Source organism: Vicia villosa, linkage group LG3 (assembly GCF_029867415.1).
Source record: "Vicia villosa cultivar HV-30 ecotype Madison, WI linkage group LG3, Vvil1.0, whole genome shotgun sequence".
Lineage (NCBI taxonomy): Eukaryota > Viridiplantae > Streptophyta > Magnoliopsida > Fabales > Fabaceae > Vicia > Vicia villosa.
Window position 1 is genome coordinate 195224379 of NC_081182.1, and position 14716 is coordinate 195239094.

The 14716-nt window shown below is 37.9% G+C and overlaps 1 protein-coding gene and 1 non-coding gene across 2 annotated transcripts; one reads left to right on the forward strand and one right to left on the reverse strand.

Moving 5' to 3' along the window:
- Nucleotides 1-6386: 6386 nt before the first annotated feature.
- LOC131659653 (uncharacterized) lies at nucleotides 6387-7847 on the forward strand. Its single transcript, XM_058928812.1, has 2 exons — nucleotides 6387-6944; nucleotides 7077-7847. The coding sequence occupies exons 1-2, from the start codon at nucleotides 6387-6389 to the stop codon at nucleotides 7845-7847; spliced, it is 1329 nt and encodes a 442-aa protein (XP_058784795.1).
- A 6021-nt stretch (nucleotides 7848-13868) lies between these two features.
- LOC131593729 (small nucleolar RNA R71) lies at nucleotides 13869-13975 on the reverse strand. Its single transcript, XR_009281112.1, has one exon. It is a non-coding gene; the product is annotated as a small nucleolar RNA R71 (small nucleolar RNA).
- Between the last annotated feature and the right edge of the window lie 741 nt (nucleotides 13976-14716).

Sequence of the window (14716 nt, forward strand, 5' to 3'; positions counted from 1 at the left end):
TTCTTAAAAATTGATTTAGGGATTCTTATTTAAAGCAAAATCAGGCCACGTAATTGGTACCATTACACTCAGGAGGAGATTACGAATCGGTTCACATCTTCTTCTTGGATTTATATTGTGTTTTGTTGATTTTGATAATTTGCAGGCGTTAGCTACAGGAGAAATCGTAGGTGAAAGGAGGCAATTTCGTAGCAAAAGAATCTGAGCCCATAACGAGGAGGAAGATGACTACGTGGTGAATGGTTATTGGACTAGTTCAAACTCTGGGAAGCGCGCACGTTTTCGTCTGTTAGGTTCTATAGTACGTATAATAACATATTAGCGCATGTTGTAGACAACGTAGAAGCGTAGTGCAGTTGGCCAGCCGAAGCAGCATGCACACTCCAAAGCGCCGGTTCAATACTTGGCTCCGACAAATAATTTTGCATCTTTGTTTGGATTAATTTGCTACCAGATCCTGTACCCGCAGATGTATCCGCACCTATCATACGCCTTCAATTGTTACCACTGGATCCTCATCAGCTTAGATCTGACGCATGCAAGACTGGGGGCATATCATGGACACCCAGAGGCCAGTAACACAGGATCTAAGCCAGGTTTTATCTAATATTTTATTTTTAGTTAAATATTTAAGTTAAATATTGTTTAATGTAATTTATTTTAATTATGATTAGAATATTAAACTAGGATTAGGGTTAGGAGTTGTCATACCCCAAAATTTGCCCATACTATTTCTCTTGCTCAAATTCAAATCAATACCTAAAGCTCCTAGACACACTCTCCTATATAAGGCTCTAAAACTAGGGTTTGGCTCATTTAAAGGAAAATCAGTGAATCAATGGCTCCAAGGCATCTCATATGGCTCAATATATCTCACATCATCCTCATGACAAGTATCAAGTATCATCTCAAAGGATTGGTCACTCAATTGTTCAGAAAGTCAACAGTCGACTAAGTTAACCTAAAAGTCAACTGTGGTCAAAATAAAGTCAAAACTCCTGATTTTTTGTCAAGATCCTCATATTGAAGTATCATTCACCATTTGATCAAGAATTGATCATGGTTCATCAAGGAGAGATTAAAAATCAACAAATCAAAAAGTTTCTAAATTAGGGTTTTGTATAGGAAAAGTCAACTGAACTTTGACCAGACATCTGAGGATGCAATTGAGATTAGTCTAACGCACGACTTATTCAACCTAACGCACGGTTTTCCAGACATCTGAGGATGCAATTGAGATTAGTCTAACGCACGACTTATTCAACCCAACGCACGGTTTTCCAGACATCTGAGGATGCAATTGAGATTAGTCTAACGCACGACTTATTCAACCTAACGCACGGTTTTCCAGACATCTGAGGATGCAATTGAGATTAGTCTAACGCACGACTTATTCAACCTAACGCACGGTTTTCCAGACATCTACGGATGCAAATTAGACCCACTCTAACGTACGACTCAACCTAAGTCTATTCCTCAGAAACAGTCTAACAGACGACACATTCTGACTCTCAAGTATATCAAGTCGGATGGAATCTTCAAGCCTATATCCATCATACATCTTCTCCAAGCCCATCTCCGACAAAAGTCCCTACTTCAGCTAGGGCAAATTTCTTGGTATTCTAGTGTTCAATCACCTTCCACCTTCAGATACCGACTGGCATACAAACCACTCTACATCTACAGGTTTAAGATAATTGAACAGGGGCAGCTGTCATACCCCAAAATTTGCCCATACTATTTCTCTTGCTCAAATTCAAATCAATACCTAAAGCTCCTAGACACGCTCTCCTATACAAGGCTCTAAAACTAGGGTTTGGCTCATTTAAAGGAAAATCAGTGAATCAATGGCTCCAAGGCATCTCATATGGCTCAATATATCTCACATCATCCTCATGACAAGTATCAAGTCTCATCTCAAAGGATTGGTCACTCAATTGTTCAGAAAGTCAACAGTCGACTAAGTTAACCTAAAAGTCAACTGTGGTCAAAATAAAGTCAAAACTCCTGATTTTTTGTCCAGATCCTCATATTGAAGTATCATTCACCATTTGATCAAGAATTGATCATGGTTCATCAAGGAGAGATTAAAAATCAACAAATCAAAAAGTTTCTAAATTAGGGTTTTGTATAGGAAAAGTCAACTGAACTTTGACCAGCCATAACTCACATGGAACATCAGAAATTTTTCATCTAAAGCTCATTTTGAAGGAAATTTGATTCTCTACAAAATTGTCTCTCACATGCCAAGTCTAAAAATGCTTCATTTGAGAGATATGGACCAAAACATTATAGGTCCTTTTCAAAAGTCAACAAAAAGACACTTTTTTCAAAAGGATATATAAGGAGAATGGAAAATCATTTTGATATGAGACTAAAGACACTGGTTAGAGGACTCTCTAAGGTTTCTAAAAAGTCTTAGAACACTTCCATATCTCAAAAATTGAGAGAGATAGGCCTTGTCAAAGTTGAGTTATTTTGGAGGGAAAAATGTGAAAGAATTTGAACATTTTTGCAAATGGGCCTAAGTTATTTTGATTCAATCTTGGTCTCCAATTATCCAAGAGCCCAAAATATCTTTGCCACGAAAATATATGATTAATTTGATTTATTTTGATTTTTTTATTCAATTAAAAAAAGAATTAAAATCATATAAATTAAAAGAAAATCAAATATTTTATAAAAGATGTGATTGGGATCTATTTTAATCCTCAAATATACTCAAAAACCTAGCAAATTTCGTGCACATCTCATATGGAATAATGGGATCAAATTTTGTCCATAATTAGAAAGATTTTTCAATCAAATTTTCTCTAATGGCAATCAAAGATTTGAAAGGATTCAAGCCAATTTTATTAACCTAATATCTCCTCTATAAGTAGAAAAACAAGTCTAGAGGCAAGGGTTCACGAAATCTGCAGCTCCAAGAACCCTAGCAAGTAACAAAGAACTCAAAGAAAACTTGAATTCGGTTTTGGCATTAGGGAGCAATTCAAAGAGATTCAAAGATCCCAACACACTCAGTGAAGATCGTGGAAGCTTTCTGGATCATCACCTAGCCTTCAAACGCACAGAATCACCCTCGATTCATCAAGGTTTGCACACTTTTCAACTTCTTCGATTAGCCTTATTCATGCATCATCAATGAATTTCATGCGCATATTTGTGTTTAATATTGTGTGACGATCAATTCTGGAGATTTCTTGGTGTTTTTATGTCGTTATAAGCCACATGCCATGTTAGGGTTCGAACCCTCAAATTGGGGTTTTGTTTATCACGCAAAATTAGACTCTAGGACAGGTACTACTGGATTCGCATGGCTGAGACGAACCTATCCATGGCCTCGCGCCAAATTTTTGTGGCCGTTTGGTTGTATTCGCGTTTTTCGCAGGTGTGGTATGTAAGGCTTTTTACAGCGCACTTGCAATCAGCGGTGTAAAAAGCTTGTTGCAGGTTTTGATTGAAGAAGATGATGATGTGTCGACGTGTGATTTGGTGGTTCGAATCGCCCGCGCGCGCGTTTTTCTTCTTTCAAATGGAACGATCCCATGCTTCATGGCGCATGCACATACGGTGGGTCTCACTGATCCAGCCGTCAGATCATTACCCAGATGGATCCAACGCGTGTAGATAGGCTGGTGCACCATGATCCTTCCCACGTTTGCCACACTGAATCAAAAGTTAAGTATTTTTTAATTTTTTTTATTTTAATTACATGGCCTTTATTTTATTTTATATATATATATATATATATATATATATATATATATATATATATATATATATATATATATATATATATATATATATATATATAAATCTTTACTTTTTTTTCTTAGTAATAATAAATTAATTATATGTTTTACTATAAAAACTTTTTATATATAATTAATATTTATTTATTTATTTTATTTTCATATATCTTTTTTCTTTATTATATTTGTTTTATTTATTATATTTATTTACATTTTATTTTCTTAATATTTTATTTATATATTTAATGTTTAATCATATATTTATTTTTAATTATATATTTATTTATTTTTCTTATTTAAATTATATTTAACTATTAAAATCTTTAAAAATTCATATTTATTGTATTTTAATTCCAAAAAATTCCAAAAAATTATTTTTACAATCGATTTAATTTTCTTGTCCCGATTTAATTAATTAGGTCACGAGACCAATAATTAATTAAATCAATTTACCTTTATACTCAATTTGAATCCTAATTAGGGTTTGCGAGAATTAACCCTACACTGAATATTTCTTTTTCTGTGCCTTTTCAGGGTTGACTTTTTTCATACGCTTTCCGACTACGCGCCTTCAGAATCCGAAGCTAAGTATTCTATTTAGTTATTATTTTAAAAATTTATTTTGTTCCCTTTTAAAACAGGGTTTGTCTTGCCTAACATTCACTTTTTGCCTTTTGCTTCGCCATTTTTCAGGGTTAACTCTGAGGCTTCCCGCCAACCATATCAGATCAAATTCAAAGCTAAGTGGCTGTTTATTTATTTATTTATTTATTTTGAGTTTCTTTATCTTTTTTATTTTAGAGTTAGCTTTGTTTATCTCCGAACCAATAATACACTCACCCCATTTTTGTTTGCCATTTTTCCCACCTTTTCAGGGTTTGTCAATTGCCAAAGCGTCGAGTATCGGTAACCCTAAACCCTAATCTCGATTATATTATTACTTGTTTCAAACCCATTTGCCTTAATCCCGCTGGTTTCAATTCCCCTCTCCTCCGCTGGTTGCAATTTCCCTTCCCCATATTGCTTTAATTATACTGTCTATATTGCTGTGGTTAGTAATTTTAGGGAGTGTAACTCTGAATTGAATTAGAATCACCTAATTATAAGATAATATAATTGAATATGATCACGTGATTGGTGCACACACGCACACTTTTGGGTAAACCTCTTTGTTGCCCTTTTGCATGTTGCCTTGTTGCCTTGTGTTTCTTTTGCATAATAGCCAGTCCCTCGAATACGAGGATACCTCAGCCATGTTGCCTCGATTAAGGTCATGGTCCCTAATGATGCTGCCTTCGATACACATGATCTCGACCCTCGGAAGTTGCCTACGAAAAGGCTGAGGTATCCTCTGGTTGCCTAAACGAAAGGCTATTCTGATCCTTCCCTTAGACTACCTGCCTCTCTATGGCATGGGCCAGTCTTATGGCGAACGATAAAGGGATGACCCTTCAACCTCCAAATGAAAGGCTTCCTGCCCTCTTATGGCAAGGATAGACCCTTTCGCTCTGAAAGGCTAAAAGAACCCTTTTTCAAAAACTATAAGGTAATTGCCCTTAATTGCTTTGCCTTGCTCTAAACTTTTTATATTCTTTCTCATAATCCTTTAAAAGGGCTACGCTCATTTACGAGCTAAAGTCCCTATTGTTTTTCTTCTACAGTTCTTTTCAAACAAAGAGCAAAGCAATTAAGAGCCCATGGAAAACCATGGATGCAAAGGGTGCCTTACACCTTCCCTTTGCATAATTACCCCCCGAACTCAGTTTTTCTCAAAAAGATTTTTCTCTGTTCTTTTAGCCTTTCCGATATTTGGATAAAATAAAAGTCGGTGGCGACTCTTGCTTACCGCGACATTTCGATAAAAAGTCAGTTCACCGTATTACAGAACTGGCGACTCTGCTGGGGATTTATGATTTCTTATAAAAGAGGGGTTACCTTAAAAGTTTAGGAATCACTTAAATGTTTTCTATTGTTTGCTTTGCTTGTTTTATTTTTTCAGGGTTGTTTTGGGAAAACTGAAGGACGAATCCTATTCCCGGATTCAAGAACACTTAAGTTTAGGAGCGGCATAGTCATGGAGACCCCCCTTGTGCATGCTCGGGGTTGGTCAAAATGAAGTTCGCACTTGAGTTAGGCCTCCACTGGTTATTGTGTACCTCTTTTGCATGAGAGAGGTTTATGCATGTATCTTTGGGTGCGCCGGAGCTCAGGGACCTTTAGTCACCTTTAGTCACCTTTAACCCATCTTAACTTTTAGGAACGTAGTGGGGGGGGCTATTCTTGGTGCATGCCAAGTTATGGTCGCTACCCGATACTACAGCTCAGATAGGTTTCTTCCTAAAGTATCATTGCGTGGTATGCATGTACCATGTTCGAGGGTGCTTTAGAGGGGGCTGACAATTCTGAGTCACTTGGTAGAACCCGTTGCTGAAATCTCTTTATCCATAGAAGTACATGTGGGAAGGGTATACCCCGGTCAAACTCCATGCAAGCCAAGCTTAAGGAAATTGTTTGATTTGTGTGAACTTATCTGTGCTTGTGATTTATGCATCCATGCATCATTCATACATATCATGACTAACTCATTCCAAGGAGTTAAAGGATTGTTAACCATAATTTGTTTTGTAGGTCATGGAAATCAAAGTTCATAAACCTTTTTGCCTCAGTTTCAGAGGGATACATACTTCTTTGAAGATTCTTTGTGACAACGTTTCTGGTGCTTTTGTGCTTTCCGGATCTCTTAACAGATTAATCAGCCTGGTGAGAACCAAAGTGGATGAAACGCTCCTCAACACAATGATCCGGTTTTATGATCCTCTCCTTCATTGCTTTACTTATAGGGACTTTCAATTGGTTCCCACATTAGAGGATTTTTCCTCCATCCTGGGATTACCTGTGCTTGATCAGATGCCATACACTGGCAAAGAAGAGGTACCTAAGTTGGAAGATGTAGCTGCTGCATTGCATTTGCCTCGATCAGAAATCAAAAAGGTTTGGGTGAGTAAAGGAGAATATACTGGTGTACCGATTGACTTCTTGTATAGTCAAGCTGACATTTTAATCAATGCTGCAAGTATGGATGCTCTTGAAAAAGTCCTCGCTTGCCTAATCTATGGGCAAGTATTGTTCCCTCGTTATGACAAAATTGTGGATGTGATTGCTCTCAAGATCTTCATTGGTAACAATCTGGTTACGACTTTATTGGGTGACTTGTTGCATTCCATCCATCACCGATCATCTAAAGGCAAAGGTTGTGTTCTTGGATGCGCACCAATATTGCATAAGTGGTTTATTTCGCACTTATCCCGTTCTACGATAAAGAATGAAGAAGGTTTGACTTGGGTTCAAAGAATCATAAGGCTTTCATACGACGACATCGTTTGGAACCAAAAAGATTTTGAAGGAACTCATCTGTTCGATAGCTGTGGAGATTTCCCAAATATACCTCTTCTTGGTACTCGAGGAGGGATAACTTACAATCCTATATTAGCTCGGCATCAGTTTGGTTTCTCTTTGAAAGACAAGCCGCGCTCCATATATCTTAGTTCGGAAAATTTTGATTATGATTCAGATACGACCGGAAAGAAGAAGCTATTTATTAGAGCTTGGGCTAAAGTGAAGAAAGTATGCATAAAACAATTGGGACTAAGGAACTACATCCCTTCAGATCTTTATTTTAGGTGGATTTATGATCGAGTTGTTGAGCATGGTATGCCATATCCATCTGATATCCCTATTGTGCCAAGGGTTACCCATCCAATCATTCTTGTGGTTTTAGAGCCTTATGTCCCCGCTCCAAATGAAGACCTTGCTGTTACCGTTGCTTCTCTAAGAAGGGAAAAGGCGGATCTTGAAAGGCGCTTACATAAGGTTGAAGCTGAGAAAGCGGTTTTAGTGGCTGATGCTAAAGAGCGAGATGGTATGCTTGACTATTTCTACCGCAAATGGAAGATTGAGGATTTTGTCTCTCCAAATCAGATACAATCATGGGAGCGAGAGATTGATAGGCTCGTCCAAGAAAGAAACGAGATGATCAAAACTCACAAAGTGGAAATCAGAAGTTTAAAGAGAAAGCGCCGACTCGAAGACTGATTTCTATATTTTTTTTTAGTTTATTATTTTATTTCTTTCAGCACTTTCAGATGTAACTATTAACTCTATAATGTTATATTTTATATTTTTATAAGAGAATTAATATTTTTGCTTTTTTCTTTCAAAATGTGTTAAAAGTCCTTTAAAACCTTGGAAACATTGCATACGCATAATCATATCATTCATAAACATCGCATCATAGGTTTCATAAAAACAAAATGCCTCATCTTTCCGCTGTTTATTTCAGTGAGAAAATGGATCTCCAACAATCTGTGAAGAATCTCCAAGTTCAAAATGCTGAATTTCAAGCCTTGATCCTGAACTTGTCCAAGGGGCAAGACGAGCTGAAAGCCCTTCTGACTAAGAAGGAGAAAAAGACCAAGAAACCCAGAGGAGTGATCAATATGGGAAGAAGATTCAAGGGTCGTCCCAAGAAGGCTGCAGAAACTGAGATTCCTAAAGACGAGGAAGAGGAAGAGGAAGGAGATGATCTCAGTGTCAAGAATAATCAGGGAAGCCATGTAGGTTCTGATGGTCAGGAAGAAGAAGAAGAAGAAGATGAGTATCCTCAAGACGAGGATTATGCTGATGAGAAGTATAGACTACTAGAAGAGCGTCTGAGAAGCATGGAAATTCAAAAGTTACCTGGGTTGGATTTTGAAGAACTAGGACTCGTTCCTGGGGTCGTTATTCCTCCAAAATTCAAAACTCCCGCCTTTGCTAAGTACGATGGAGTCTCCTGTCCCAAGATGCACTTGAGGTCTTATGTAAGTAAGATTCAGCCTCACACTACTGATAAGAGGCTCTGGATCCATTTCTTTCAGGAAAGTTTATCTGGAACTCAACTCGAATGGTACTATCAACTGGAGGGTGCTAGCATCCGTACTTGGGAAGATTTGGTTGTTGCTTTCTACAGGAAATACCAATACAATTCTGATCTTGCACCAACTCGCATGCAACTACAAAGCATGTCTATGGGACCTAAGGAAAGTTTCAAGGAGTATGCGCAAAAGTGGAGAGATTTAGCTGGAAGAGTCCAACCTTCCTTGACTGATAGGGAGTTGGTGGACATGTTCATGGGCACACTAACTGGACCGTTCTATAGTCACCTACTGGGTAGTTCTTCGTCTGGGTTTATTGATCTTATCTTAACTGGAGAGCGTGTCGAGAATGGTATTCGAAGTGGGAAGATTCAAGTGGGTACATCTTCTGGTACTGCAAAGAAGCCATATCATGGAAGAAACGAGTCTAATGCTGTTCATAGTCAGAAAGGCCGTGGAAAGAATGATCAGAATCAGTCTGTTGGTGTGTCATACCCCAAAATTTACCCGGTGCAATTCCCGTTTTAATTTATTAAGGGTGTTAAAAATTAAGAGCCATAAGGTTTAATATACCTATTATTAAACTCGCTCTCTTATCAAATGCCCGTATAAATTATTGGGGGTGTGAATGTCAAATATTTGAAGTCCAATTTGTTTTGACCCATTTATTCCAATTAGCCATTCCATGTTTATATTACTACTAACTATGAAATTATTAATTCCTATTATTAGTTCTAAAAATAATATTGAGGTTATTAAGATTAATCAAACATTATTATTAGTACTAATTAAGTGGTGTTAATCATTATTATTAGAGTAGTATTAATTAGTTTGTGATTAAGAGTATATCATTAATTAATTAAATTATTGATTAATTAATTAATTAAATGATTTATTTGAAGTCATTTGGTTTCATTTGTTTCTTTTGTTTTTGCTGTGAAAAAAAAAGAGAAAACGAGCTAATGGAAGCATTGGGCCAAAAAAATGAATCAACAGCAAGATGGGCCATAGATTGGATTTGGGCCACACATGTGCCAGACTCGATCGGGTTTGGACCGGGTCAAGGACCGACCCAGGTTCCTGTGCATCCTCTTCCTTTCAGCGCTGCAGAAACCCTACCCCATCTCCATCAGCGCCGCTGCAAACAAGAAACCCTAATCATCTAGCAAATGCCCAGGCCCATGGATTGATTGAATCACAAATCAAATATTCACATTCGTAATCAAATCAAATATTAAGACAAATCTTCAATCAAACATTGAATCACATCTTAACAAATATAAAGTAAAATCTGATTATGTTTTATTGAATCAAAAATGTAATTTACAGAATCAATGGCAAACGAATCAAAATCTAATCTAATTCTTCCTAAAGCAAAAATCGAAAAAACCTAACTATAAATTGAGAAGAAATTAGATGAGGAGGGGGGATTTTCTGAAAAAAAAGATTCTTGGAGCGCCGCAAACGAAAGAAACCTTGAGCCGTATTCATCCAACTTGGTACTTGCAACAAAAAGAAAGGAGATCAGTGGGAGATCGGAGAGGAATCGCAAGAGCTTACACGTTCTCGAACTTCAAGAGCCAAAGGTAAACGCGTGATAAATTATTTAGCCTTGCGATATCGTGATTTGTATGCTTGAATGTTCTTGAATATAGGTTTACGATTTCATTTGGGGTCTGGGAAGGTGAACGTCATTTTGTTTTTCTGGGTAAGATAGTCATGGCTATGGTTGTTTGAAGAAGAAAAAGAGAAAGGGAAAACCGAGTGAGAGAGGAGAGGATTTTGTCATTCACTTGGAGAGAGAACCGAAGATAAGTGGGGAACATTAGTGGAGAAGTGGAATCAATTATGCATAGGTAAACTCACCATTTGTTTTTCTTTGGGAGAAGCAAGAAAAGTGGAGATAAGCTTATCTCTTCGTAGCCATTCATAGCACGACACGTGGCCACTTACGGGCCATGTGATTGGATCATCCAAAAGCAATTCCCCATAGCTCTTTTGTCATACAACCCTTAGCCTACGCTAGATCTGAACCATTCATTCAAATTATTTTAGATCAACGGCCGGGGTAAGATCTGGGGAGCCATTTGATCAAATCACACGCGCGAAAATACGTCGGCGTACCGTAAGCGTGAACGCACGCGTACACCAGATCCTAACGGATCTAAGTTGTCTCATTTGGGCCCTTTGAATTGTAAATGGGCCTTAGCCCTTACTATTAACACACCCCGATAATTACTACTCAACACAAAATGCACCCCTTGCGCAAAATAAAAAATAAAACTAGTTAATTTCTATTTGATAATTTTAATAAATGTTTAATTGTTTTTTTATTCAATTTAATTTTCTCCTCAAACCGACTAAATCGATTAGTCGTAGTAGACGAGAAATAATCTTTTTGATTATTTAATAATTTAATTAATTCTTACTAATTCTCTCCTCGACCCGACTTTCAATTTGCTGCCCGCGATGATCAATCTATCGATCTGAGCAATCAACAATGCCCCTAACCCGTTAGCTATACTGACCAAATCCATTGGTCACCGCATCTAACGGTGCCATATCAAGCCAGGGTTGTACGCCCAAAACTTAAAACATTCAAAACATTTCAAATCAAACTACGGATTTTCATCCTAATTCCAAAACTACGACAGGCCATTCAAAAAGCCTTCAAACACTCATATCAATTCTGAGGCGTACAACCCTGTGCCCGAACTACGTAGACTCTGATCCTCCATAAGGAGGTACGTAGGCACTTGGATAACCAAGGCGAGTCCCCCACCCTAAAATCTCAATTTTCCCCCTATTCACTTCCTTAGCTATTGATAACACGATTTTATATCGTATATTTAGCCTAAAATTCATAGATATTTATAGCATTTTCCATTTATTATGTCAATTTATTATGATATTACGCGTGTATTTGCTTTGTTTCAGGTTTTACACTTCAATTACGACTATTTGCGAAAAGGAAAGAAAATCGAGCTTAAATGACCAATATTTATGCTTAAAAGACAAAAAGAGGTGCTGAAACGAAAGAGGGGTGCAATTAGGACCCAAAAGGCCCAAAAGAGCAATCCAGCCCACGAAGGAAGCAACCCAGGCCACACTAGTAAGCAGAGACGCACGTCTCTGCCACCTCAGCAAAGGGGAGACGCACGTCTCCACCTCCCTAAATCCTCTCCACTTGAGACGCACGTCTCAAGTCTTCCTGAAGAATAGGAGACGCACGTCTCCAAGTCCCGGTCTGCAAAAAGTTCCGTTTTTCACGCAAAGCAACTGCAAAGCCTCACCTATAAATAGAGGCAGTCACTTCAGTCCAAAGAGTCCGATTTCCTGCCAACGAAGTGCTGCCGAAATTGTACCGCGAACTGCTTTTCATTATTCTGTTTTCATTTAACCGTCTATTTTCTCATAACGATTTCTACACTGGAAATTGTTGTGAACTTTTCATAGATCTAGCCTTACGTTAGATTTATCGCTTTATTTTCCTTGTTTTTATTTTCTGCCATTTAAATTCCGAAGAACGATCCAGCCAACCTGTGGTGGAAGTTCGAGTACTTCAAGATTCAATTCAATCCAGATTTATTTTAATTCAGGTTTTTTTATTTACCGCCTTATTTATATTATTTATCTGCATGATATATTATATGCCATTTAATATGCTTATTATTATGAACCGAACCAATATATGTATGTTTAATCGTATTAATATGTCTGGCTAAAATACTAAAGGTGTCGGTATGTAAAGTAAGTTAACCGTAGGGATCCGAAATAAATTGGCTTAAATTATGTTTTATTAATTATCACTTATTTTTGGTTTATATGTCTAGTTTAATTAGTAAGTCTTAAAACCAATAGAGCGAAAGTTTGAGGGATTAGGACGGTCAAAGGTTAAAATCAATAGAGCGAAAGTTTGAGATCTTTAACTGGATAGTAGACATAGGACATTAGTTTTAAGGACGGCGAAAGCGTATTAAAACTAATTGGAACTTATTTATTTTCAAAAATTGTTTTTACACTCGAGCGGGATGGCGAAAGCGTACGTTAGGGATATTAGCATGTTCCGAGTCAACAGAGCGAAAGTTTGAGATTAGGAGATTTAAATAGATAACAACCTCGTAAAATAGGCATTTTATTAATTACATTGTTTCCAAAAAGCTCTTCTAAAATCTAATGGGATGGTGAAAGCGTACATTAGGATTAGGATAGTAGTCTGAATCAACAGAGCGAAAGTTTGAGACGAGGATTTTTAATCAATTGGAATTAGTAAAGATTTTTAATTTAATTATGCAAAAGCCAATGAACCTTCGGATTACCTTTAGTTAAACGAAATACATACTGATACCTGTCTTTTATTATTATCCTTTATTTTCTCACAATCACTTTCCCTTAGGAACAATCGAAATTTTAGTACTCCTAGCTTTACATAGTAACCTTAGATAACGGTAGATCGATTCATAGTCCCTGTGGATTCGATATCTTTTAAAACTACACGACACGACTGTGCACTTGCAGTTATCAGATTTATAGACACGTAAAGTCGCGATCAAGTTTTTGGCGCCGTTGCCGGGGACTATTTAAGTCGATATCGTAACTCACTGTTACACCGTAGAGACTAGGAAAATTCTTCCCTTTCTTTTTGAACGATTGTATGCCAAATACTCGTTCACAAGGAGGAGACTTAATACAACGAATTAACGAGATCGAACGTTTCATTAACGTTAAACGTCGAGCTCGCAACCTTCCCGAAGTAGCAGAAATTCCGATTAATCAGGAATTGAATTTTACTGATCAAATCAATCAAATCACCCCGAAGTTAGAGATGGCTGCTATTCGTCCTCTTAGAGACTATGCCGCTCCTTCGCGCGCTGAACCGCATTCAAGTATCGCACCACCTGCGATTGAAGCGAACAATTTCGAACTGAAACCTTCACTGGTCCAAGCTGTTCAACAGAATCAATTCTCTGGAAGCCCTGTAGACGACCCCAATCTCCATTTATCCGTGTTCGTGCAATACGCCGACACTATCAAAGCCAACAACGTTAGTTCCGAAGCTATTCGATTACGCCTTTTCCCTTTCTCCTTGAGAGATAGAGCGAGAGCGTGGCTTCAATCCCTGCCTTCCAATTCCATAACTACGTGGGACGAATTGAAGAGAGTATTCTTAGCAAGGTACTTTCCGCCTAGCAAGACTGCTATGCTTAGAGGTCAAATCAACGGATTTACCCAGAAAGATAACGAATCGCTTTTCGAAGCTTGGGAACGTTACAAGGACATGCTTAGAATATGCCCTCATCATGGACTCGAACCATGGCTGATCATCCATACCTTTTATGGTGGTCTCTTATATAACACTAAAATGACTATAGATGCCGCTGCTGGCGGAGCATTAATGGACAAACCCCATGATGAAGCATACAAACTCATAGAGAACATGGCACAAAACCATTACCAATGGGGAGGAGAACGCGCCGCTCTAGAGAAAGCCCAAACCAAAGGAGGAATGTACGAAATTAGTGGTATAGACCGCGTTAACGCTAAAGTAGACGCTTTAACTCAAAAGATCGAGAATTTAACCATCACTCCTTCAGCCACCGCTGCCGCTGTAGCACCTAACTGCGAGATTTGTGGATTGACTGGGCATGTAGTTGCTGAATGTCAACTCTTGACTGGAGTCCCATCTGATCAAGTAAATTACGCTCAAGGAAACCCTTATTCTAACACGTACAACCCTGGATGGAAAAACCACCCGAACTTTTCTTATAAGAACAACAATGCGTTGTACGCGCCTGGACAAGCACCTGCTGTACCACCTGGCTACCAAAAAGCGCCTGTAGCTGCTCAAAACACCCCTAGGAAGTCAAACCTAGAAATCATGATGGAGAACTTTATAGCTTCCCAACAACAAACCAATAAAGACTTCCTGAATCAAAACATCCACAATAGCGAGCAACTAAAACAACTATCGAACAAAGTAGATGCTTTAGCTACGCATAACAAAATGTTAGAAACTCAAATCTCACAAGTAGCTCAACAACAAGCACC

What these genes read in the sequence shown, in the direction of transcription:
- LOC131659653 (XM_058928812.1), top strand. Translation starts at nt 6,387, where the DNA reads ATGGAAATCAAAGTTCATAAACCTTTTTGCCTCAGTTTCAGAGGGATA. An exon ending in TCTTCATTGGTAACAATCTG is followed by an intron (nt 6,945 to 7,076) that starts GTTACGACTTTA and finishes TCTACGATAAAG; the next exon opens with AATGAAGAAGGTTTGACTTG.